This window comes from Nycticebus coucang, chromosome 11, assembly GCF_027406575.1.
Source record: "Nycticebus coucang isolate mNycCou1 chromosome 11, mNycCou1.pri, whole genome shotgun sequence".
In the NCBI taxonomy this organism is placed as follows: Eukaryota; Metazoa; Chordata; class Mammalia; order Primates; family Lorisidae; genus Nycticebus; species Nycticebus coucang.
Window position 1 is genome coordinate 42,914,231 of NC_069790.1, and position 25,394 is coordinate 42,939,624.

At 39.8% G+C, this 25,394-nt stretch overlaps 2 protein-coding genes across 2 annotated transcripts in view; one reads left to right on the top strand and one right to left on the bottom strand.

Moving 5' to 3' along the window:
• Window positions 1-1,773: 1,773 nt before the first annotated feature.
• On the top strand, window positions 1,774-15,419 carry AGR2 (anterior gradient 2, protein disulphide isomerase family member). Its single transcript, XM_053608936.1, has 8 exons — window positions 1,774-1,944; window positions 5,785-5,930; window positions 6,177-6,240; window positions 6,353-6,405; window positions 7,886-7,959; window positions 9,927-9,990; window positions 12,859-12,942; window positions 15,122-15,419. The coding sequence occupies exons 2-8, from the start codon at window positions 5,792-5,794 to the stop codon at window positions 15,169-15,171; spliced, it is 528 nt and encodes a 175-aa protein (XP_053464911.1). The 5' UTR covers window positions 1,774-1,944; window positions 5,785-5,791; the 3' UTR covers window positions 15,172-15,419.
• Window positions 15,420-22,168: 6,749 nt separating this feature from the next.
• The window catches only part of TSPAN13 (tetraspanin 13), a 39,682-nt gene continuing 36,456 nt past the window's right edge, over window positions 22,169-25,394 (bottom strand). The window contains exon 6 of the mRNA XM_053608937.1: window positions 22,169-23,233. Within this exon, the coding sequence (XP_053464912.1) occupies window positions 23,159-23,233 (75 nt within the window). The 3' untranslated portion in view covers window positions 22,169-23,158. The remainder of the gene's footprint in view (window positions 23,234-25,394) is intronic.

Below are 25,394 nucleotides of genomic sequence, written 5' to 3' on the forward strand. Positions count from 1 at the left end.
AAAATAGTCATATAAGACAATATTATGCCCATTTTATGGATAGGAAAACCAAAGTTTCAGAGTTGTTAAATAATGCCTCTGAAATCATTCAGTGAGCAGTCACTAGGATGCAGGACTCAGGCTGAAATCCCATTACTCCAAATCCCATCCACTGTGCAGTTTCAGCAGATGAAGGACTAGAGAATACCTGGGCTCTGGTTCCAGCCTTGACCTAAAGCAGTGGTCCTCAACCTGTGGGTCACGACCCACAGGAACTGTATTAAAGGGCCACAGCATTAGGAAAGTGGAGAACCACTGCCCTAAAGCTTTCTGCAGCTTGTGGGACATATTCAGAAATCTCTAATTTTTTTGACATCTTTATTTCTTCATCTGCAAAATAAAGGAGTTGAATTGAATATTCCATGGGCTAAAAAGGTTAAGGATCTGTATAAGAAAGAGCCTTTCTAGTGTTGAGAGTTTAGCTTAAATCATTGTTCTTAGTCAAACTCCTAAAGAAATTATCTTTGTAAATTCACGTAGGATTGAAAGAAAATTTAATATTTTGAGAATCACTGTTTTGCCCACAGAATTCAAGGTTTTATTGAAAAAAATACATACTTAAAATGTTTTTGAAATATGTTTTTAAATATTTTAACTCATTTTAAGAAGATATTTTTCTAGGGCTTGCATTCTATTAGTTAATTTTCAGTTGTTAAAGGTTTCTCCATTCTGAGCTGTTGAAGACCAAATACAGCTTCATGAACAAAATATAGGATTAAAATTTTCTCTTTTTTTTTTTCTAGAGACAGAGTCTCACTTTATCGCCGTTGGTAGAGTGCGGTGGCATCACACAGCTCACAGCAACCTCCAACTCCTGGGCTTAGGCGATTCTCTTGCCTCAGCCTACCGAGTAGCAGGGACTACAGGCGCCCGCCACAACGCCGGGCTATTTTTTTGTTGCAGTTTGGCCTGGACCGGGCTTGAACCCACCACCCTCGGCATATGGGGCCGGCGCCCTACCCGCTGAGCCACAGGCGCTGCCAGGATTAAAATTTTCTGACAGAAAACTCCAGTTCTAAAAAAATTTGAAAAATTTTTCAAAATTTTAAAATTGAAAAATTGTACAATCTTCAGTGAAAAAAAAATAGTCGCAGACCTTAGTTTTTAGATCTGAAAAAATGTGGCAAATGATTTTCTGCGTGCCTGGGAGGAAAATTTGCCTTTTAATGAGAGAGTATCTATGAAATACCTTTGAACTCTTTGGAGAGAAGTTACTGCATATATCCAACAGTAAGGTAATTATTACAAGCTCACAGTATTAGGCTGTTTTTTTCCAAGAACTTCCTCAAGCTTTGAAATATTATATTGATTTGTATTTTTTCATACCTGTAGTTAAGGTATAATATATTTTTTTGACAGGCGGAGGGAAGTATATCGTGGAAAATATTTGTATCATAATGGAGTTTGGCAGGTTATATGACTCTAAGGGTTAGAATTGTGAATCATCTCTTGTGTGTTTTCAACTAAATAAAGGCAGTCTGCCCAAGGGGGAGAAAAAAAAATCTACAACCCACAAACTCCAACCAATCACAAAAAGACAAATCAGCCTTCAGGCAAATCAAAAGTCTTCATTTAAAGCTTACCTGGATTTGGCACTCTGCCCATGGTTTCCAAACCACTTAACAATATATTTTCACAAACAGTTAAAAAACCTGACTACTGAAAAGCATACAGCTTTGCCACGTTTGTTTTTAAAAAATAAGGAACCCTTTAACCCAGGGAAGACAATCGCTTGGGAAAAGGAAGGTTCCTTTCCGAGTTAGCAACATGTAAATACAGGATCAGTGGGTGGGATTGAGGTGCGTCTCGGTGCATAAATAGAGGCTGGAGCTGCACCTGCACACTAAGAAGCTTGGACTGACCTGGCTGGCTGCCTCACACAGGCAGGTGGGTGGGGAAATACAGGTAAGGCTCCTGACAGTAGCTGCAGAAGCGTACTGGCTAGAATGAGTTTTAGACTCTAATCGCTGTGTAAAGTTGCAGGCAATCAATAGACAAATGCAAGTTTCTAAGGGCAAGGAAGTGGGATTTGGAAAGGGAATGATGGAATTTCCACCAAAGGCTTATAGGGGCCTTTGTCTGGCTAGAGTTGACAGAGTGTTATGTTCCTGGACTGGTTCAAAGTAACGCTTTTTCCTGTAGGAAACAAGAGGGTTAAGAGTAGGTGAACTCTAGTTTTCAAGCCTGGGATGGGGCCCAGGGATTTCAGTCACCATCTAACGCTCTGCTTCTCTCCCCCGGGGTTAAAGCAAAGGCTTGTAGGCTCCTCAACTGTTACACCTCAGCTCAGACTGACCACTCGGAATGTCTCATTGCAAATCAAGAAACAATTTTCATTCTCTGTCTGGTATAAAGATACTCTTGTTGTTTCAATCTTTAAACTGATGGGACAGACTGTCAAATGAAAGATTTGCTTGTGAGGCGTTCACAAACGTGGACACTGAAACGTCCTGCAAGTTCATCCCTTGCTAAGGACAAGAAGACAGGGATATAGTGGCCACTAAAAACTGCTGGTTTCAGTGTGTGCATGTATATGTGTTTGTGTGTGCCTCCATAATATCAATACTTGCATGGTTAGCGTTGTATTTTGAGGTGGTTTATGCGGGAAGTTTGCAGAGCAGTCATTCCTGTTTTGAAAACTCAGTAGAGTGAATCTCAGAAAGTCACCCCAGTGCAGGATGTTTGGATAGCAGGAGTTATATTAGGCTTCTTTGAGTCATCATGCCATAAGACATAAGCAATAATGTATCAATAGTTCCAACCTGTAATCTGTGGAGCTATAGCAAAGGGTCCTGATGGCTACTGTACAACAAGAATTGTCAGTGGACTAAATGAAATGCTTTGCCATTGATTTACTACGATCTTTGCAAATTACACATAAATGCTGTTATAAATAGAATACCAAATGAGAGGCTTATTGATAAATTAGTCACTTGTCATGATAAATTTCTGAACCAGCCAATATTCCAAAAGTATAATTTTTCCCACATAAAAGTTCTAGGTTGTTTTAACATTAAAAAGAAGTGTTTACATAAGAGGGCTGGATATTATGGACTCACAGTACACTTGAGTTGTTTTTACAGAACTCTAGAAAACAAAAATTGACATTGGCATTTCCGCATCTTTATGGGTGCAGAAAATGAAGAAAGTATTTCCTTGCTTTCTGCTTATGTCTTTTCTGAGTAAGATATTTTGTGGCTATGTACTATGACTTTGATAATAATTGGTGGGTTTAACGCAAGACATCATTTGTATTTGGTAACTTAGCAACACCTTTTTAAAAATCAACTAATGCTTAGCAAAGGCTCCCACTCAAGCTATCAGATTGTAAAAAACTTCCCTCTTAAAAACACTAAGCAAACACAGTCCATCCCACATCCTTTGCCGAGTATAACTTAATTGAAAACCTATACCGATATTAGAGTTAGATGCTGTAGTTTCACATTTTATGAAATTTTAGTGTTTGGCTTTACCAGAATCTCAAATCTCTAGCTTTTCATGTTATGGCCCCTGGATCACCTTCGTGACTTGCTAGTGCTACTCTCTTCCACTCTTTCCCTCCCTCTCCTCCCCCCTCATGGAACTCATCTAGCCCTTCACTTTCCTGTTCATAGGCATTGGCTTTTAGCTTTTAGCCCTCTTAGCTTTTCCTAGGAATCAACTGTCATGTACCAAATGGGATCCAAGAATTTGATAAAGAGACATTGATGGTGTTTATTTCTCTGTGTTATGAATCCCACCTGAATATTCTAGTGCACTAAAGTGGATGCCCACCACCCCCTCCCTATATAGGCCCACACAGAGATTCAAAAAATCATTTCACTGGAAGAAGCTTAATGTGTCTTGGAGCTAAAATGGAGTTTATTCAGAGCTAATATGGAGTTTGAATAAATGTTACATGAGAGAAAGAGTTGCGTGGGTACCAGTCTTCAGTTAAGTGACAAACATGGCAGGTTCTAAATGAAATAATCACTTTACTCCTATTTCAGTCTTCAGTGGCAATGTTTCTACTTCAGCTGAAGTTATAGAAGTGTTTGTTCTAATTGTTTCTGGGAAGATGGGACCCAGCACTGCAATGTAGCAAAATCCAGAAACCTTTTGACCCCGCCTCTATTTGTCTCTCTTAACTTCATATTTTTATCTCTATAGCAAGGCATTGGGAGGTGGAAAAGAGGACATGACTCCCGAAGTGTTTTCCAGTACTGTGTTTTTTGACCTGCTCCATTTCCGACATGGGCCCGTTTACCCCTCCTTAGGCAACCTCATGACCCCATACTCCTGTAAGTCACCGTATTAATGCAGAACTTAGTGTAGACACCCCATAGGCATAGTGCACTACAGCACAGAACTCCTGGACTCAGGTGATCCTTCTGGCCTTACCCTCCCAAGTAGCTGGACCCATAGGCATGGGCCACCACATCCAACAATATATATATATATATATATATATATATATATATATTTTTTTTTTTTTTTTTTTTTGTAGAGACAGAGTCTCACTTTATGGCCCTCTGTAGAGTGCCCTGGCCTCACACAGCTCACAGCAACCTCCAACTTCTGGGCTTAGGCGATTCTCTTGCCTCAGCCTCCCGAGTAGCTGGGACTACAGGCGCCCACCACAACGCCCGGCTATTTTTTTGGTTGCAGTTTGGCCAGGGCCGGGCTTGAACCCACCACCCTCGGTATACAGGGCCGGCGCCTTACTGACTGAGCCACAGGCGCCGCCCCCAACAATATTTTTTAAATATAAAATTTAAATGTAGCTGTTTTCTTAAAATATAGCTATATTTATATCTACATACATAATTCCATATCTTTAGACATCTACATTTTTATATCTACGTGGATAGTTAGATATCTACACTATGTACAGAAAGTCCCAACTTATGATGTTTCAACTTAATTTTTTTACTTTATTATGATAGTGTGAAAACAGTATGACCTAAGTAGAAATGACACTTCTATTTACTCATACAACTATTCTGTTTTTCATTTTCAGTATAGTATTCACTAAATTAAATGAGATACTCAACACTTTATTATAAAATAGGCTTTGTGTTGGATTCTTTTGCATAACTGTAAGCTAATATAAGTGTTCTGAGCATGGTTAAGGTAGGCAAGGCTAAGCTATGATGGTCAGCAGGTGTATCACAGTGGTCCCCCTCATCCATGGGGGAGACATTCTAAGTCCCCTCATGGATGCCTGAAAGTGCAGATAGCACTAAAATATACACAGGGAAGCCATAAAGTTTGTGTGCAATTTAAATAGTGTACTGTTTTTTTCTATATATGCATACCAATGATGAAGTTTAATTTATAAATTAGGCACAATAAGAGATTTATGATAACAAAATAGAACAATTATAACAACATAGTATAATAATGTGAATGTGGCTTCTCTCTCAAAAGTATCTTGCTGTGCTGTGCTCACCTATCTCAGACCGTACTCAACCATGAGCAGTTGAAACCATAGAAAGTGAAACCTCAGGAATGGAGGGACTATCGTAAATGCATTTTAACTTAGATATTTTCAACTTATGATGGATTTATTGGCATATAACCTAATTATGAGTCGAAGAGCATGTGTGTTCTTAGGAAAATGGCTGTTTACTCCAATCTCCTGTGTCCAATCTCAACAGCCTTAGGTCCTGTTGTTTTCCACTATCGCGGCACTGCAATCAGCAGATCTTGAAGATGGCTAATTCCTTTTCGTTTGATTGACTTTGTGTTTGTTTTCTGTATCAGATTTGCCATGGAGAGAATTTCAGTGTCAGCCCTCCTGCTCCTTGTGGCCCTCTCCTACACTCTGGCCAAAGATACCACAGTCAAACCTGGAGCTAAAAAGGACTCAAAGGATCCTCAACCCAAACTGCCCCAGACCCTGTCCAGAGGTAGGAGTCAGCTTCTCATTGGCTTACAACTGCTACTTAATTGGAAAGGACTTTTCTAACTCTTAGCACTGAAACCTGTGTGTTTAACATTTTTTGGTATGTGTTCCTCCTAGATTTATCTTTTGTAATTTCTACTTTCTCCAGAGGTTTTTCTTCTTCTTTAGCACACAGAATATATTTATCTTTATGGTTGCTTTGGATCTGAAATTATGAAAGTTTTAAATATACTGGTTCCTTTTGTTTTAGGCTGGGGTGATCAACTCATCTGGACTCAGACATATGAAGAAGCTTTATACAAATCCAAGACAAGGTAAAGATGAGGGTTACGCAGAGCTCTCTCAAAGCTCTCATGAGCACCATCTAGTGGCATCTGTATGTAAATGAAATCTTATTAAAATTTATCCAATCTCTGTCTCTTAAAGCAACAAACCCTTGATGATCATTCACCACTTGGATGAATGCCCACACAGTCAAGGTAATTTATTCTTCTAAGTGTAATTTTGTATAGGTTTTTGGCCTTAGGGCCAGAGTTCAATTCACTTATCTTTGTATCCTTAGAACCTAGAACAGGTGAAAGAGTATTTCATGTAATAAAAACGTTTTATAGTAACTTCAAATATTTTCATGTTTTGTGTTAACCAGTGGTGCATATTTTGAAAAACAAGCTCTAGGATTTATCATCAATGTCTTTATTTCTCTTATATCCCACATCCAATACATCAGCAAATACAAGCTTTACTTTTTTTTTTTTTTTTGAGACAGAGTCTCATTTTGTTACCCTCAGTAGAGTGTTGTGGCATCACAGCTCACAGCAACCTCCAGCTCCTGGGCTTAGGTGATCCTCCTGCCTCAGCCTCCCGAGTAGCTGGGATTATAGGTGCCCACTGCAACACCTGGCTATTTTTTGTTGCAGTTTGGCAGGGACCGGGTTTGAACCCACCACCCTCAGTGTATGGGGCCGGGGCCCTACTCACTGAGCCACAGGTGCCGCCCACTAGCTTTACTTTCAAAACATGTCCTAAAACCAGGACCAGCTTTATGGGCACGTAATTCTTCAATCGGGGCTGCACATTTTCATTTTGCACTGGACTTAATATACAGAGTGACCGTCCACACGAACTTTATGGCCACCCTATATTATGTAGCTGGCCTTCCGCAAATCCATCCATTTCCTATTGCTTCCATAATCAGGTCTTGTCTCAACTACAGTAACTGGTCACCCTATAGCCGGTTCTCGACACAGAAGCTGGAGTGAGGCTTAAACATAAGTCAGACCCTATTGTTCATGTGTTCAAGTGGTCAAATTAAAACCAAATTCCTGACCATGAGTCACAAGGCTGGTCGTGATCTGGCCTACAGTTTCCTTTCCTTTCCTGTCCCTCTCTTGCCTTCTCTGTTCTCTCTGCCTGGCCTTCATTCTAACCCTCAGACACGCTCTATATTCAGCTCATTCCTACCTCTAACCTATTGCCCCTGCCGTCCCTTCGAAATGTATCACTCCTTCACATCAAGGGACCTTCTCAGAGACATCTCCCTTGACTAGCCCATAGTTCTTAATCACCTTCCTTGCTTTAGCTTTCTTCAAAGTACATATCTACACTGGAAATTGTTTATTTGCTTACTTATTTATGATCTGTCTCCCACATGAGCATTTGTGCTTTATGAGCAAAACACGTTCTTTTTTTTCCACTGTGTTATCCCTAGTGCATAACACAGTGCTTTCCTCTAGTAGCCATTCAATAAATATAATCTGGAAAGAAGTGGATAGATGCATGAATGAGTGAATGCAAAAAGCAGAGGTGGTCAATACCATACATACTAACTTCACTCATCGCTTGCTCAAAGCGCAGAGTAGAATATTGTATTTAAAATGCAATTCGGCATAAAATAGAACAGAGAACAATGATTTTAACCAATGCTAATATGAATGCTTGATGATTGTCTTTATATTATAGCTTTAAAGAAAGTGTTTGCTGAGAATAAAGATATCCAGAAATTGGCAGAGCAGTTCGTCCTCCTCAATCTAGTGGTAAGTTTACTTTTCATCATCACTAACACCCCCCATGGCTCTTTAACTGCAATGGGTGGTTTATTTATCCTGTACATCTTAGTCACACCACGTTAACTGGGATCTCTTCCAAATATCCTATCTCATGAATTGCAGAGAAGAAAAGAAATTTCATTTTATCCATAATCCATCTAACATGTCTGTTTTTATGGAGTAGTTAATAATCTTGGTTTGTCTGAAAAATACTCTCCTGTAGTATTTTCTCTGTTGCTATATTAAGTGGAAAGTTTCTGTATTTTGGAAATTACTCCCTGTGCGCATCGTCCTATAAGCCTGGCTTCTCTGCATCCATTTTTAATCCCTCTCTGCCTTCCCAATGCAGTCGTGGCCTCCTGTGCTTTAGTTTCACGCATTCTCACCTTACTTCACCTTCACCACCCCTCCTCATACACAGCTTTTCTGTCTTTGCAAGAGCTTTCTACTGTACACAAATGGGCTCCGTTTTCCTTCTGAATGCAAACAAATAAAAAATGACACTGACTAATCGTATGTGGCCATGACGGCCACCCCGGCCCATGCACAGCTCAGCTTCTGTAAAGATCAATCCACACCACCAGTCCTCTCGCCTCCCTGCCACGGTTTCCTCATCCTCTTTCTACCCTCGTTAGTGACTTGATGAATCTCTGCTGGACCCACTTTTCTTTTCCCAGTTCATGTTCTCAATGGACAACTTCATCTACACCTGCCTCTAATAGATTCCTACACACAGATAGTTCCCACATCTGACCCAAACATAAAACAACTTCCAACTCATCTATCCAACCATATTCCAGACATCTCATAACTAGCTTGGACCCAATATGCTGCACCCTGAATTAATGATCTTGGTTCGCATTTTTCAAATAGCTCTTCTTGCTCTATCCCTATTGGATTTAAAGTGGTGCTATTCAAGAAGCTTTGCACTTTTAAATTCTAAGTACTCCTGTTATTAGTGACTTCGCTATACACTCAGGACCATTCTTTCAATGTAAGACTTTTCCACTTTCCTATCTTGCTGTGGTGTGACTCAATGGCTTCCTGCCTACAAGATAAACTCTGTCTAATCTCACATGGCTGTCAGGGTAATTGCTTTAAAGACCAAACTGGGGTTCTGGTGCCTCTCTGACACCCCTTCAGTGGTTCTTAACTATTTCTGCACAAGCAACAGCAACTGTGCACAGTTGTCCCTGCACTGGCTCCTGAAGCAGCTCCAGCAGCCTCCATCAACACTGCCCCCTGCATTTCTGGTACTTTAGTCCTTCCCAGCCCCTGGTCATATGAGAAAATGCTGTGCCTTTGCTCTCCACACCTTTACACATGCTCTTCCCCTGCACAGGGTGGCTTTCTGTTCCACACGACTGGCTCCTGCTGATTTGTTTGGATTCCCTCTCATCCACTTTAGACAGTCTTAGTGGAACCTGCACCCTGGGCACCTACTACCCCTGCACATCCTCCATCCCATTTCACCCACTGGATCCTCAATATTCACTTTCCTGCCTCTCTTAGTGGACTCTGCATTCATGAGATAAGCGCTGTGCCTTGCTAAACAAATTCTAATAAAAATCGCTAAATGAATTATGAACACTCAAGAGAATCCTGCTTGTCTTTGTAATTTCTCCAGAAATGTCTTCTACACTTTTCATTCATTGATATTCTCCTACCTCATCCAAGATCTCTTCCACAAACATGATAACTGCTTCCCAACTCTTCCTTTATGAACTCCTTTGCTCTTTACCACATCCATTCTGCATCTTTCCTCATGCTCCACAGCACATGCTGGTCTTACTTACTATTTCATGCATATAACTTGACTCCCCATCTATATTATGAAACTCTTTGTGGAAGAGGTGTGCCTTGTGATATATTAAGGTGCCTGACCCAATAGTGGACACATTCTTGTGTTAAGTTTGAAAATAGCTGAAGAGCTCTTTTTTTTTTTTTAATCTTAGTATGAAACAACTGACAAGCATCTGTCTCCCGATGGCCAGTATGTCCCCAGGATAATGTTTGTTGGTAAGTGGAAACGTGAGATGACACGCACTCTGACAATGACACGGGGGCTGCCACACCCCTTCCCCTGTCCTCCCACTTCACCAAGGCCAGTGTCATCACTGTGCTCCAGCAAGGGGAACATTCCTTCAAATCCTGCAATGTATTTTTCATTAGAAAATGTGAGTTTCTCCCTATTTCCCAGAAGACTTTCTCCTCTCATTTGCTCCTTTAAACTTTTCATCTTCTGCCACGATACATCTGAGAACGAACACCCTGTTCACTGTTTAAATATATCAATAATTTTCCTGAATATGTCAAGCCTGCAAATATTTTTTAATCAGGCAAATTTTCAATTGGCGTACTGAATTTTTCTTTCTGACATTTTTGTTCATTATTTTTAGGAAAGTTAGGAATAGGGAGTGGGGGAAAAAAAATCAAAGGAGTCATTCCTCTTCCTGGTGCCACTACTTTGCAAATGCTTTTCCCTTCTTCTAGGAAGCAATTTTCCTGCTTCCCTCTGTCCCCCAAGTTCACCTCCTTAACTTCTTGATCATCACTGCCATTCATTGACCAGCTTCCCACTACATGCTCCTGTGGCTCATTTATTGAGCACCCTGTCCTCAATTATAATTTTGTGTTTAAGTGGATTGTGTAATAAATGTTCCCCATAGAACTCTAAGCCCCATGGGGCAGGGACTGTACCTATTTCTTCTCACCATCATATTCCCGGCACAAACCTCTGGCAGGTTCTCCATAAATATCTGTTGAATTACCAAATGAATGTATTGAGTCTGACTTTGTTCAAAGTCCTACTGATTTAAGGATAATCCATAATTAAATCCATCACATAGAAGAGCTCACTCTAATAGAGTGGCTCATCTCTGTAATTCATTAAAATTTACATTAAAGGTATAAAACAGGGTAAAGAAAAAGAGAAGGCGGACCTTAGAGCACTCATTTCATGGATTTGGTTCTGTTAGAATTTATAACATTTGGAACCCTAACATCGAAAGGATGTTCTAAGGTCATCCAGTCATACCTTGTGCAGGAATTCTTTTTACAGTTTCTCTGTCACAGGGCATTTTAACAAATGTTCAATTTCTTCATTTGGAAGAAACAACATCAGGCAACTTGCTCTTACCCCTCAGCCACTGTCCCCTGTGGCTGCCCAGGAGAATCACCTGAAGGATGTTAACAACCAAGCCACCCAGGCCACCCCTTGTATCAATCAAGTCAGAATATCTGGGCATGGGACTCAGGCAGGATGGTTTTTGCAGCTCTGCAGGTGACTGCAATGTACAGCCAGGACTGTGAGCCACAGGCTGGGTAGTCACAAAGCCTTTCTTGTGTTAATTTGTTACAAAGATTTGTGATACAAACATTGTTTTTGTTTCCTCTGCCCCAAGCAGAAGCATAGTCAGTCTCAATTTTGGTGAAAAAATAAACCTCTGATTCTTGTGACTTAACATCCGTTGGTCCTAGCCCCAGCATTCTGAAATGACAAATTCTCTATTCCGGTACTAGAAACAGACTTTAGAAATAAGCAGATGGTTCTCACCTGTCCTTTCCATTGACCTTTCAGGACACTTGTCTTGGGTTCCTTCAATCGCCTCTCCTGAGGCATGGTTTGCAGACTTCCCTCTATCCCACAACTTCCCTATTGTGTGCAACTTAATTTTAAAATTTTAAAAACCTTTTTCCCCATGAATTAGGTAAGTTCAAGTTAAATAGAAAACACTACAAAATGGATTTAAATTTAGAGAAATATATTCACACATAAGACTCAAATCCTTATTTTTAAAATATAGGTATTAACAATAACAGTGAGAGTACCAGATAGTTATTTGACCTTTGTTCTTAAAGGTTTGCATTCTCTTATTCATTATAAATAAACAAAAATCCCTTTTCACTTTTGAAAACAGGCATTGGATGTGGGTTTCTGTTTATGCTGCTCATGGTAAAACGTGTCAACTACAATGTTTTAAAAAAGGTTTTTTTTTTTTTTGTAGAGACAGAGTTTCACTTTATCGCCCTCGGTAGAGTGCCGTGGCGTCACACAGCTCACAGCAACCTCCAACTCCTGGGCCTAGGTGATTCTCCTGCCTCAGCCTCCCGAGTAGCTGGGACTACAGGCGCCCGCCACAACGCCCGGCTATTTTTTTTTGTTGTTGTTGCAGTTTGGCTGGGGCCGGGTTTGAACCTGCCACCCTCGGTATATGGGGCCGGCGCCCTGCTCACTGAGCCACAGGCGCCGCCTGTTTTAAAAAAGTTTTAAAACAATTTTTCAGTAAAGAATGTTAACATTGGAGGTGCCTGTAGCTCAGTGTATTGAGCGCCAGACATACACACCCAGGCTAGTGGGTTCGAACCTGGTCCAGGCTTGCTAAACAACAATGACAACTGCAACAAAAAAGTAGACAGACGTTATGGCGGGCACCTGTAATCCCAGCTACTTGGGAGGCTGAGGTAAGGGATCAATCACTTAAGCCCAAGAGTTGGAGGTTGCTGTGAGCTGTGACGCCATGGCACTCTACTGAGGGTGACATAGTGAGACTCTGTCTCAAAAAAAAAAAAAAGAACGTTAACATTTTCACCAGAAACAAACACCACACTACTCTCAAAATATATATATTGTTCTGATTGAAGGTTGCTATAGATAGGACATCAGGGTTTATAACCTTTTCCACAAATAGCAGTGCACAGCTGCTGAGGGCTCCCTCCCAGCTACTAACTGGCAGAGGCTGGGGAGCAGAGTGGATGGAGCTCAGTCGGACAGGGACACACACCCTGTTCCTTCACAGGACACTGAACACAGATAGGTCAGCTTTGGCGTTATCAGGCCACAGAGATCATGTGAAACAAAGCATTCCATTCCCTTTATCTTTTCAGACCCGTCCCTGACAGTGAGAGCCGACATCACCGGCAGATATACAAATCGTCTCTATGCTTATGAACCTTCAGATACAGCTTTACGTAAGTGTTACCGCCAACTTGAATTCTGTCCAGGGGCTGATCATCTCTATTGCTCTAGTGAAGGACAAGAGGCCACAGGGCCAGGTGAGAGGACCTCTGTCTGGGGATGCCAGAGAATCGGTCTGGCCCCAACTAGCCTTGTTTCCTTAGGCAAACCCTCTTTCCATCTCAGGTTGTTTTTTTTTTTTTTTAAATTATCTCGGTTGAAGATGAATTATTTAGATAAGGTACTTTGTTCTCTAAAGAGGATTCTATGACCACATACCTGTTTTTCAGGTTCCCTGTTAGGTAGACTAACACAATTTTTCTAGCACAGAATTGACTGCAATAATTGTGATAACCTGTGTGAAATTTTTTTTCCCAAGTAACAAAAGTGAAATAATTTAGTCGGGCTTGAAGTTAAATTCAGGCTCAATTGAAAGATCAGGAGGAAAGATGACCAAATAATTGTTAAGATATTCATTTTCCTGGGGGCACCAGCCGCGTATATGGAGGGTAGCAGGTGCAAGCCTGGCCCCGGCCAAATTACAACAAAAAAATAGGCGGGAGATGTGGCGGGCGCCTGTAGTCCCAGCTACTTGGGAGGCTGAGGCAAGAGAATCACCTAAGCCCAGGAGTTGGAGGTTGCTGCGATGCCACGGCACTCTACTGAGGGTGATAAAGTGAGACTCTGTCTCTTTAAAAAAAACCTGTGGTGCATCTTACAAGGGTATGTGTGAAACTTAGTAAATGTAAAATATAAATGTCTTAACACAATAACTAAGAAAATGCCAGGAAGGCTATGTTAACCAGTGTGATGAAAATGTGTCCAACTGTTTATAAAACCAGTGTATAGTGCCCCATGATCGCATTAATGTACACAGCTATGATTTAATATTAATAAAAAATAATAAAATTTAAAAAAACATAAAAAAATAAAAAAGTTAAAAATTTCAAAAAAAAAAAAAAGATCCTCACTTTCCTTGTGGTTGATGTGAGGGGGTTGTGGGGGGAGAAAGAGCCTTAGGACAGATGAAGTATCTAAAGGCAAGGCTACACCTAGCTATGACATCTGATTAATCCTCTGGGAAGAAAAGTGGTTTTTATCCTAGGAACCATTCTGGCCAACTAGGAGTGGCTGCCTACAATTATGCTATCCCTTGGCCACACGTTACTAATCTAGAATTAAAATCGAAAACTCAGTTCTTTAGCCATACCAACCACATTCCAAGTGCTCAATGCCTAGACACAGAATATTTTAACCATCTCAGAAATTTTTATTGGCTAGCATGGGCTTAGAACATCACGTTGGGAAGAAATGTGAGGCTGTCTGGGTAGCAGGCAAGAGCCTCATGGCCCTTGAGCAATGTTTCCAGTCTACACTGGGAGGACCCAGGGAAGCATATTCTAAGTAGTAGTGGCCATTTTGGATAAAACCCTGGGCCTTAATAAGATGAAACTCTTTACAGGCAGGTATCTTAAACAAGTAAGGTCATAGAGCTTTGCAGAACAGGCATTTAATAAATACCTGTAGAAAGAGCAAGCAGCTGCTGCCTGCCTGACACGTGGACATCTTATCCTAGTACAGCACAAACCTCCCTTTCCTGAACTGCTGCTGCAGGAACAGTTTTCTAAGGTTTGGGCTCTGGAGTAAGGAGCTCCTTCCCTGGTTAGCTATGTGATTTTGAGTAAGCTATTCGGCCTCTCTCTGCCTATTTCATTACCTGCATACAAACTTCTGAGAGAGTTTTGGTAAAGACTACAGAAATTCATGTGTGCAAATTGGTTTGCGGTAACTTATATTCTACCTACTTCCCATAATCAGGAGCTGCACACACCTACTAACAGATTATTTCCTACAGGCAAGATTTAAAATTTACTTTAGATTTACTTTTAAAATTTAAAATGTACTAAATTAGCCAGACTTGTTTCCTGCTGATGAAGCTTATAAAGGGATTCTTTTGGAAGTAGAGGTTAGAGATGGAAGATATGAGAAGAAATGAAGACACTCGAGAACTGGATTGTCACAAAAGCCATTTCATGTAATTTTAGGAAAAAAATTACACTGAGATTACCAACTATTTACTGCGAGATTAAAAAGTACCCCAGTAAGCAACAGAGTACCAAGTTTGAGGCTTATTATATCTATTCATATAATTCCTGATGATGTCTTGACTCTCCTATTCATATCCCCCATTAGTGCTCGACAACATGAGGAAAGCTCTCAAGTTGCTGAAAACTGAATTGTAAAGAAAAAAAACAAAATCTGGAAGCTCTTCCCTCTGTGTTAGACCTTGAGACTTGGAACCTGAAGAGATTTCAGAAGACTGGAGAACACAGAAGCTTAGCTGACACACTGATCAGATTATGGTCTAATGTTACAATAGCTATTTTTTTAATTGGTTTCAAGTATTCATACATAAAAACAATATTGTATACTACCATCGTGAGCCATGATTTTCTAAAAAATAAATCCTTTTGGGGGTATTCTAACTAAAGCTATTTTTCTTCTCCCAACTTGGTAGAAAAGCTAATTGGTTTGTTCAACAGAAGGGACTATTGGACACACCTACACTGCTCAAGGAAGGGACAAAACAATACTAAATCCAGTGATGGAGACTGAAGAAAAAGTATCATCTCACCACAACACAGGTTCTCACGGGGTGACTCAATGTAGGCGTAAGGTTAATAGAAGTCTGAAACAGCCTATGCTTTAGCAGGAAAAAACACCTTGAAAGTCATCCCAAGAGAATCAGGTTTCTACTTAGAGATCACCCTCCCCACCTAGGTTGGAAACTCTTACATACACACTTTTGTAGTTCAATTTTAGTCAGATTTTTCCCAACTTAAGTCTCAGAGAAGGCCCCTGGCAGGTAGCACCCTCCTTCGGAAAACTAATTCTATGAAAAAGTTATCAAAAGAACTTCTACCTCCCTGAACATACCCTAAAGAAATGCTACGAATTGGCCCTGAAATAGATTTGGTCTCTCAAAGCCTTAGAGTACTGAGCTAGGATACATTCAGTTTGAATGATTCCCATCTTCACCAACACATGACTGACTGGGAGATGTGCCAAGGGCAGTGATATCATGCAGGTGGGGTAGAGATCAGAGGTCACTAATGTTTGGAAAAAATAGTGAAAGGGTGCGGCCTCAGAGGGGAATATTCTGCCTAACAGAAATTAGAACTGGGTATTCATTTCTTCACTGCATCCATGATCTCACATCCATTATTACATGAAATTCCTCTATTACCCAACCACACCACTTCTTTGGCCCTTAGACTGTGGTGGTCTGTGTAATGCTTTGTGTGCTGATCATCTATTACTTGTCTTTATTAACTCTTTAGGAAAGCTATTTTCTGAACAAATCCTTTGGAATTATTAATTTTTTCAGGGCAGGAAAAACATATTTTCAATGTGGTTTTGTCTCTCGCAGTGACTATTATTAGTAGTTGTGCAGCATATATTTTCGACTTAATGACATACAAATGTTCACCACAAGTCTTGAGGGAATAAGTTCCCATCTCACAAGCAGGGAACCAACATGTGCTATAAAAGGTAAAACATCTCATTTAGAAAGTTTTCTGAGAGCTACTAGGGGTAAAATAAGAAGCTGCACTTCTACAAACAAATAACTTCTAAGGGATTTGAGTTTCTTCTATAGTGCAAAAAAATAATGTTTATATTTTCATTAGGCTGATATGAAATAAGATTACATCATTTGAAAATATATTGAAGAAAATATTATCTTAACACACATTAACAATTTTTTAAAATATAAACCAATATTTAGGACATGAAATGTCAAAGTTGTAGGCAAAATGTGCCCACCCCCCCCCCTTAGGAAAGCATTAAAGAAACAGAGAGCAAGAGTTATAAAAAATATTGACTTTGCCCACACCTCCTCTACTTCTAAAAATTTATCCTCAGGAAATCATTCAAGAAAAACAGAGGTCTTTGAAAATTCCAAAATACTATTATTTTAATGCCATTATTAAAATACATTATTTATATATACTAAAAAGTAGCAGCCTTCAAATGGGTTACATAATTATAGACTGTACCATGTTGTCATCTCTAAAATTAATATAACAGAGAAACAAAAAAGGCCTAAGTGAAAAAGAATTTATGACTTCCTATACTATCATTACTACTACAGGAAATGCATACCTACAAGGTTAAAAATAGAATTAAAAGCCAGAAACAAGAAAATAAATGTTTTAAGCTCATAAAAATACGTTAGAAACGCTTTTTTCTATCAAATTCCTCTACTGTCATCTCACAAACTTTCATCTGTGCTTAACTTGATTGTCTCTCTGCTACAGAGAAGCAGAAGAGGACTATAAAACGCGAGAGTGTTATTTCAAACAGTTGAATAAACATGTTGGTAACATGTGCTGAATATAAAATGGTGCAGCCACTGTGGAAAATGCATTAAAAAATTAAACCTAGAATTACAACACAATCTAGCAACTCCACTTCTGAGTATATATTGAATGCTCAGAAGAACTGAAAGAAAAGAACAGATATTTGTATGTCTGTGCTTGAAGCATAATTCACAACAGCTACAAGATGAAGGCAACGCAAATGTTCATCAGTGGATGAATGGATAAACAAAATGTGGTACGTAAATACAAGGAAATATTATTTAGCCTTAGAAAAAGAAGGACATTTCAGCACGTATTACAACATGAATGAAATGGATACAGAGTTCCCGTTTGGGATGGTAGAATGTTGTGAAAATGAATGGCGTAGGCCAGGCACAGTGAGACTCACACTGTAATCCTAGCACTTTGAAACGGCAAGGTGGGAAGACTGTTTGAGGACATAAGTTTAATACCAGCCTGAGCAACACAGCAAGACCTCATCTCTAAAAAAAAAAAAAAACAGGAAAATTAACTGCCTGGCTACCTGTCATCCCAGCTACATAGAAGGCTGAGGCAGGAGGATGGCTTGAGCCTAGGTGCTTGAGGTTGCAGTGAGTTATGATAATGTTACTGCACTCCAGCCCAGGCAACAGAGTGAGACTGTGTCACAAAAAAAGAAGAAAAAGAGTGTAATGGTTGCACAACAATGTGAATATACTTAATACTACTGAATTGTATACTTAAAAATGGTTAAAATAATAAATGTTATACCACACATATTTTACCACAATAAAATTTTTTCTCAGTTTTATCTGAGATCCAACAGCTTGAGAGGAAAAAAGAGTTAACTATAAAAAATGTTGCTTATATAAATCATCTATAAAAGTCATTTACACAGATGGTCAACGTGCCTGATTAAACCATTTTTACCTGTTTTAGAGCTGCAGTCTTCTTTGAATGATCATCTGTGACTGCCTGCCTGTTTTGTATTATTTTTTTCCTTTCACTTTCATCCTAAGCAGCAACTGAGGACCTCGTTTTGCAGCCACCGCTGTTAAGAGCAAGAGCCAAGGGGTAGCAAAAAAAAGCTCTAAGGCAAGAATAGAACTTTGTTCAGTTCATAAGCTTAACTTCAAAGGCCAAGTCAAGTCAGCTTAACTTATGATAAGGTCACTTCTCAGGTTACAAACTCAACTACCTTAAAAAGAAACATCCTAAAAGTAAGCAAAAGAAAGTGGTTTTGCCATCTAAGTGATGTCAAAGTCCATTCGTAAACATACATTTTAAGTTATAGGCAACTCCTTCAAGCCCTCTCTTGAAAATGAATTCCAAATGCTAGTTTTCCTAAGGAGAATGATCTGAAGTAGTCCAGTATGTGATAGGGGAGTCTGATTTACCCTTTGCCATTATCACAAGAGGTAGTTCAATGACTACAACTGTTAAGTTTTGGTATGACATTTAAGAAAAATATCAACAGGCTCGGTGGGGTGGCTCACGCCTGTAATCCTAGCACTCTGAGAGGCTGAGGCGGGTGGATTGCTTGAGCTCAGGAGTTGGAGACCACCCTGAGCAAGAGTAAAACCCTGTCTCTAAAAATAGCAGGGCACTGTGGCCACCACCTATAGTCCCAAGAGTTTGAGGTTGCTGTGAGCTATGATGCCATGGCACTGTACCCAGGGTGACAAAGTGAGACTGTCTGAAAAAAAAAAAAAAAGAAAAAGAAAAAAGAAAAATATCAATGTGACAAATCCTGGTCCCTCTCTCTCCTCTTTTTCTCCCTCTCTTTTCTATGGAGTAGAGGTGTGGGCTAACGGGCTAATTGTGCCCTTAAAATTGTTTAGAACACTTTCACCAACACATATTGTCATTTCAGTTGGCATAAAGAGCCTGGTATAAAAACTATGTTAGCCTCCACCGTACCAAGTACAGAACAAAAACTTTACAGAAATCCCCTCACTGGCCTTCAACTTCATCAGCATCTCTAATCAAATAAAATAATCCACATGTGAATGATCATGACCGTACAATCACGATGCCTCAAAGTAGTTTTTTCCTATGAAATACTACATGAAAATGTGATTCAAACTTCTTTAGTGCCACCTGAAAGTGAAATCATTTCATGTATTTGGGGTACTTTCAGACGAATGAATAAACTTTAAGAGTCACACAAATATTTAGAAAAATTGAGAACTACAAGCCCCAGTTGTGGTTTCCTTCCCCTCACTGAAAGGTTCCATTCAATGGCACATTACTTGAGCTGAACATGCAAAACTGGTTTTCATACCAAACACATTGTTGCTTGAATAACAGAATGTCTGAGATGAACTCGAGCCACAGTAAGCTCAGATGTTAGAAGTTACAGCTGAACTTACTTTCCTTCGTATTCACATTAAATTCTCTAGCTAAAATTTCACCTTTAACATCAAGGCTGACTGGGCAAATGTTCTAAGAAACATTCCTCTAAATGAAATATGTAAACGGAGAAGAGACTTTCTTACAGCCGTATAGTTCCAGTTAAAGGAAATGCTAGGAAAAATAAATAAATAAATAAATAAAAAATAAAAAGGAAATGCTAGGATTGGAAGAAAGGACATCTTAGGGTCTGGAGTTCTCCTGACGGCCTTTTTTGTGCTTGGAGGACAGGCCTTGATCTCAGACTCACTCTCCTTGGATGGGACGTGTTTATGGCAGCCTCTCCATGCACACGGACAGTGGACCTCCTGCAATTCTGGGAATGAGCCTGCAGGTTCATAACAGGGCCATCTGGGGTTCAGGATGGACCTACTCAGAGGCCTTTCCAGTAGGCATGCAACCAGCTGCAAAGATCACAGGCTATGGCACAGAAGGGGCTGCATAATCAATCATCTTCAGACCTTAGAAGAAGGAAAAGCGTGCGTTCACTTGACAGGGCTGCCGTGGTGGTTCAGAATGTATGCTACTCGAGCAGCTGCTCATCATTACTACCCACTATAATGCTACAGTTTAGTAGTCCTAAAAAGATGCTTCCATCCATCCCATACCCTTTCTGTTTTAAGACCTCATTTTATTAAAATCTTAACATCGTCTTAGATAACTTCAAATATCTTTGTTCTATTCAATACTTCAAATGCAAATAATTTTTTCTTAGCCATAATTATTTAAAATCCTAACTGATGAACTCAGTTTCAGCATGATTTGAGGCATTTTGTCAGCACCATGCTACTCAGAAATGTGTTTAGACTTCTCACCCTGACAGCTGTTCTCTTTGCACTCTGCTTTTTAAGTAATACACTTGAGGCAGGGTGACATCAGTGGAGATATATTTGAACAGAAGAGAGAGTTCTTGGTGTTAGAATTACCAGATGATGTACAACACAAACTGGGTTGACCCAAATAAGGCCATTGCAATTAGAACACAAATGGGATGATTCTTTCTGCAATAGCCATTTCCACATGCCATCATTTGCACCAAGAAAAGTATTACCTTTGGACAGAACCTCATAGAAATTTCAAAATGTAATAAAACAGAGAAAACACAGAATGCCTTAAAGGAAGATAGAATTCAAAAAACCCCTTCATGTGTCACTTACAATCTCAACTTAGGGTATAAGTGAGAACACTGCCAGAAATGCCCCAGAGCTCAAAATGACATTGTGGGAATAATTCAATCTTGTTTTCTGGTAAGACAAGCTGATGTTGCAGGTCATGGAAGTGAAAAAACTACGAAATGCTCTAAAATTCTGTAGACTAACCATTGATCCTTTCTTGCTCCAAAACCTACCAAGACAATTACCAACAAAATACCATATGCTACCCAGAATGCAAGATAAGATGAATAACTGTTAGTGTTGGGAAAGGACTTGCATATTTTTGCCCATATAAATATGAATGACTTCTCTTAAAAAAAAAAAGCCGTTTCTCTCTATAGAGAGTATCAACCACTGAAACACGTTAAGAAAAGATTTGAGGATGACTGCAAAAAACATTAGTGCTGAACATGCGTTTCCACAGTTTGATTATACATTAAAATAGCAATGTCCCACCCTAAGTTTGTCAAAGAGAACCTACGGTAGAAAGAAAGAATTGCATCTCACTTAGTTTACCCATCTTCCATTGTCACATCTCATTCCTGACACCACTTGTCAGGGCCCAGGACTGGCTAGGTTTCCGGCAGGCTTAACTAGGTTCTGGACGCGGACTGCTAAGTTACCTTGTTCAGGTCTGTTAGGTGCCTGAGGGTTATCTACTTTAGCTGGAGAGAGAGAGTGTGTCTTAGAGAGAGTAAAGCAAAGCAGTCTTCTTAGAAAGATAGATCTTAGTCTTTAACAGAGCTTGGTAATCTTCAGCAGAGAGACACCGTGCTGGCGTTCTGCAGGCAGGAGAGGAGACAGAGTCAGAGTAAGCGCATGCATGATAGAATGCGCCGCATGCTCCCGACTGCCTCCTCCTCCAGCCTATAAGGCTGATGTCGTGCCTCTCAACACCACAGGTGTAGAGACTGCCAATTCACCACTGCGCTCATCTCGCCAGCTCTCATGCTTGTTAGGAGCGCTAAATCCCTCTCCATGCCCTTTCCACCAAGGTGTTCCATTGAGCTATTTCTTTTTTTTGTGTGGAGACAGAGTCTCACTTTATAGCCCTCGGTAGAGTGCCGTGGCCTCACACAGCTCACAGCAACCTCCAACTCCTAGGCTCAAGCGATTCTCCTGCCTCAGCCTCCGGAGCAGCTGGGACTACAGGCACCCGCCACAACGCTCGGCTATTTTTTGGTTGCAGTTTGGCCGGGCCGGGCTTGAACCCACCACCCTCGGTACCGACTGAACCACACTCACTCCCCCTAGCCATAGGCTATATGGGCTGCTATATTCTATTACCTAAAATCAAATATGCGCACACAAAGAAAGATTTCTATCTTTTAATATGTTAACATAATATACAGAACCACAATACTATTTCAATATCAAATTATGAGCGATCACATTCAAATATGCTTGGGTTTGATAAGTTGCTGTCACAATACTGAGAAATTTCATCAAAAAGGTATTTAACAATTTTTAAGATAATCAAACATCTTTTTGCTACATGGGCCAATGCATTAATAGTAACTTACCTAAAAATGGAGTCTTTTAGACATCAAATTAATACAAAATAATACCACTATTATATAGATCTACTTCCTGAATTACTCAAACTTATTCCATTCTGAAAGCTGAAGGTAAATTTTATACATTAGGAAATTTCATGAGCCTACTTCTCCTTTGCACTTACCTGTAAAAGTCAAAAATGAAGCCACAATTCCTAAAGACATAACTATTTCTAAAATACCCTAGTGTAATCATAAAAGACTACTAGAAGTAAATTACCAGTTTTACATTAACGCAGTTCACTACAACACATCTTTCCTAAACAGACAAAAAATATTGGGACTTTTGAACTTCTGTTATTGAACTTAACATAATAAGATCTCATACTTCCTGGTTTTAACAAACTTCAACTCTTTTTCCAATAGGAACTATTGGAATTGATACAGCACAGTGCTACCTACAATTACTCCAGTGAGATGTACGTGTAGATTCACCCATGTGACCGACACAGAGTGCCACACAAAGTTTTCTGCAGGTAAAAATGCTAAGATAGGCCGGATACTGTGAACACAGCAGAGTCCAGGTACGACTGGGCTTCAGAGGACACCACAAGTTTCCATTTTTTTTTTCAGCAATGGAAAAAAGAAAAACACATAGAGAAACATAAGAATAAAAATATATAATTCCACTGTTAATAATGTAATTTTTCAGACATTGTTTCCTTCCTTAAATGGGCGAATCAGCTTAAGTTAAAATTAAAGGACATGAACAAGATCAGAATATGAAAGATTTTCCTTCTTTTCTCATTAAAGAAATGCACTAGGATTTGCACGAGGATCTTTCTGGTTCCTGTATCTGTAGGTCAGCCAAACACCCAGGATCTGGAATGGAAAAAAAAAGTAATGAAGAAAAAGAAACTAACATTTGCATGTACAGTAGAATTGCACGGTTGACCACCTACATATGTTGGCTGGTTTGTTACAGTTCATAGTTGGTCAATATAACAAGAGAGTCTATTGTATTTATTCAGTATATCAATAAAATAACTCTGGAACCTCTGAATCACTGAGCATTTTTTGTTCAAAGGGTATTTTCCTTCCTTCCTCCCTTTTCTTTTAAAGAAGTAAATCAAACGAGAAGTGCTAAGAAACATTCATGTGAACATTGTGCTAAACTGAATGAATGTCCCCTAAGGATGGCCACCCGTCCAATCCCCAGAACCTGGGAACACATCACTTCACAGGGTAACAGGGAATTTGTAGGTGTGACCAAGTGAAAGATCTGGAGATAAAGAGATTATCCCAGCAGGCTCAGTGACACAAACACAGGGACCCTTGTAAGAGTGAGGGGAAGGGACAGAGTACATATGGAGATAAGGCATCTGCTGACAGAAACAAAGGGAAGCAGAGTCAGAGATGCTGTCAGCTTTGAGAATGGAAAAGCAGGTGTCTTTGAACTGTAAGACAATAAATTTGCAGTGTTTTAAGCAACTAAGTTTGTGGTAACTTGTAAAGAGCAAGTGTATAGGAAACTCATACAAACACTGAGTAGTCTAAATGGCTAAAATATCATGTATTTTTATAATTCAGGAACTAACTGGGTTCCGCACAAATTAAGCAAGAGCAAAAATCTTAATATAAGCAAGTTTCCAACACAGATTATTAGAAATGTTATAATTTCTGCCTTGCCAAGGAGAGGAAAAGCCTTTAATTTTAGAAAATTGATTAAGTTTCCCAAGTTCACTAAATTATTAGCCAACATAGGTTTTTCAAAGTTACAAAATTTCTTCTGTGTCTACTATTTGAAAGTTGATTTATTTTACATAATCAAAAGTTCCAACTTGTTGACCTAAAAAAGGTTCAAAATTTTAATGGAATTCCAAACCATAGTTCTCACTTTCCACGTGTGGCAATTTTTAACCTAAATTTTGTTTGACTTCTTAGCTATGCACCACTCCTTTAACAAACTAATGGAAAATTGTGTAAGTCCTACATTTTCTCAACCAGAATAATAAAGCCTAAGTTACTGAAAAATTCACAGTGTTTACAGCTACAACATTTTTGGTCTGATAAGCTGATTTGCTGGTTGAATCAAGAAAAGGTAAGCCTAATTTGAAGAAGTGAAAAGTCTACTTTGGAGTCTGCTTGATGGAGGGGAGGAGAAAGGGAGAAATGTATTTAATAAACACATAGAGTACTTTGCGAAAGGTATTATTCTACAAACTTCACAAATTCATATAATCCTGGTTCTGCGCCTGTAGCTCAGCCAGCTAGGGCTCCAGCCACATACACTGGAGCTGGAGGGTTCAAATCCAGCCCTGGCCTGCCAAACAATAAAGACAACTACAACCAAACAAATAGCTGGGCATTGTGGAGGGTGCCTGTAGTCCCAGCTACTTGGGAGGCTGAGGTAAGAGAATCACTTAAGCCCAAAAAGCCCAAAAAGAGTTGCTGTGACCTGTGATACTATGGCACTCTACTGAGGCTGACATAGTGAAACTCTGTCTTAAAAAAAAAAAAAAAATTCATATAATCGTCTCAACAATCTGCACAAAATAGGAAGTGTTTAACAATAATGCAGTCATTTTGGCCGGTGCCTGTGGCTCAGTGAGTAGGGCACTGGCCCCATATACTGAGGGTGGTGGATTTGAACCTGGCTCCAGCCAAACTACAATAAAAAATAACTGAGCGTTGCGGCAGGTGCCTGTAGTCCCAGCTACTCAGGAGGCTGAGGCAAGAGAATCGCCCAAGCCCAAGAGATGGAGGTTACTGTGAGCTGTGACACCACAGCACTCTACCGAGGGTGACAAAGTAAGACTCTGTCTCTAAAAAAAAATAAAAAGAAAGAAAAGAAAAGAAAAAAATGCAGTCATTTTACCAGTGAGAAAACTGAGGCACTGAAAAGATAAATAACTGGCTAATAGTCACACCAGTGCTGAGTGGGAGAGTCAGTGCTCAAACCTGGAATCCATGCTCTGCCCCACTATCGCAGTTTTATGTATCAATCTGGTGTGTTACTGGCCTCTCTCAGACTAACATTTCA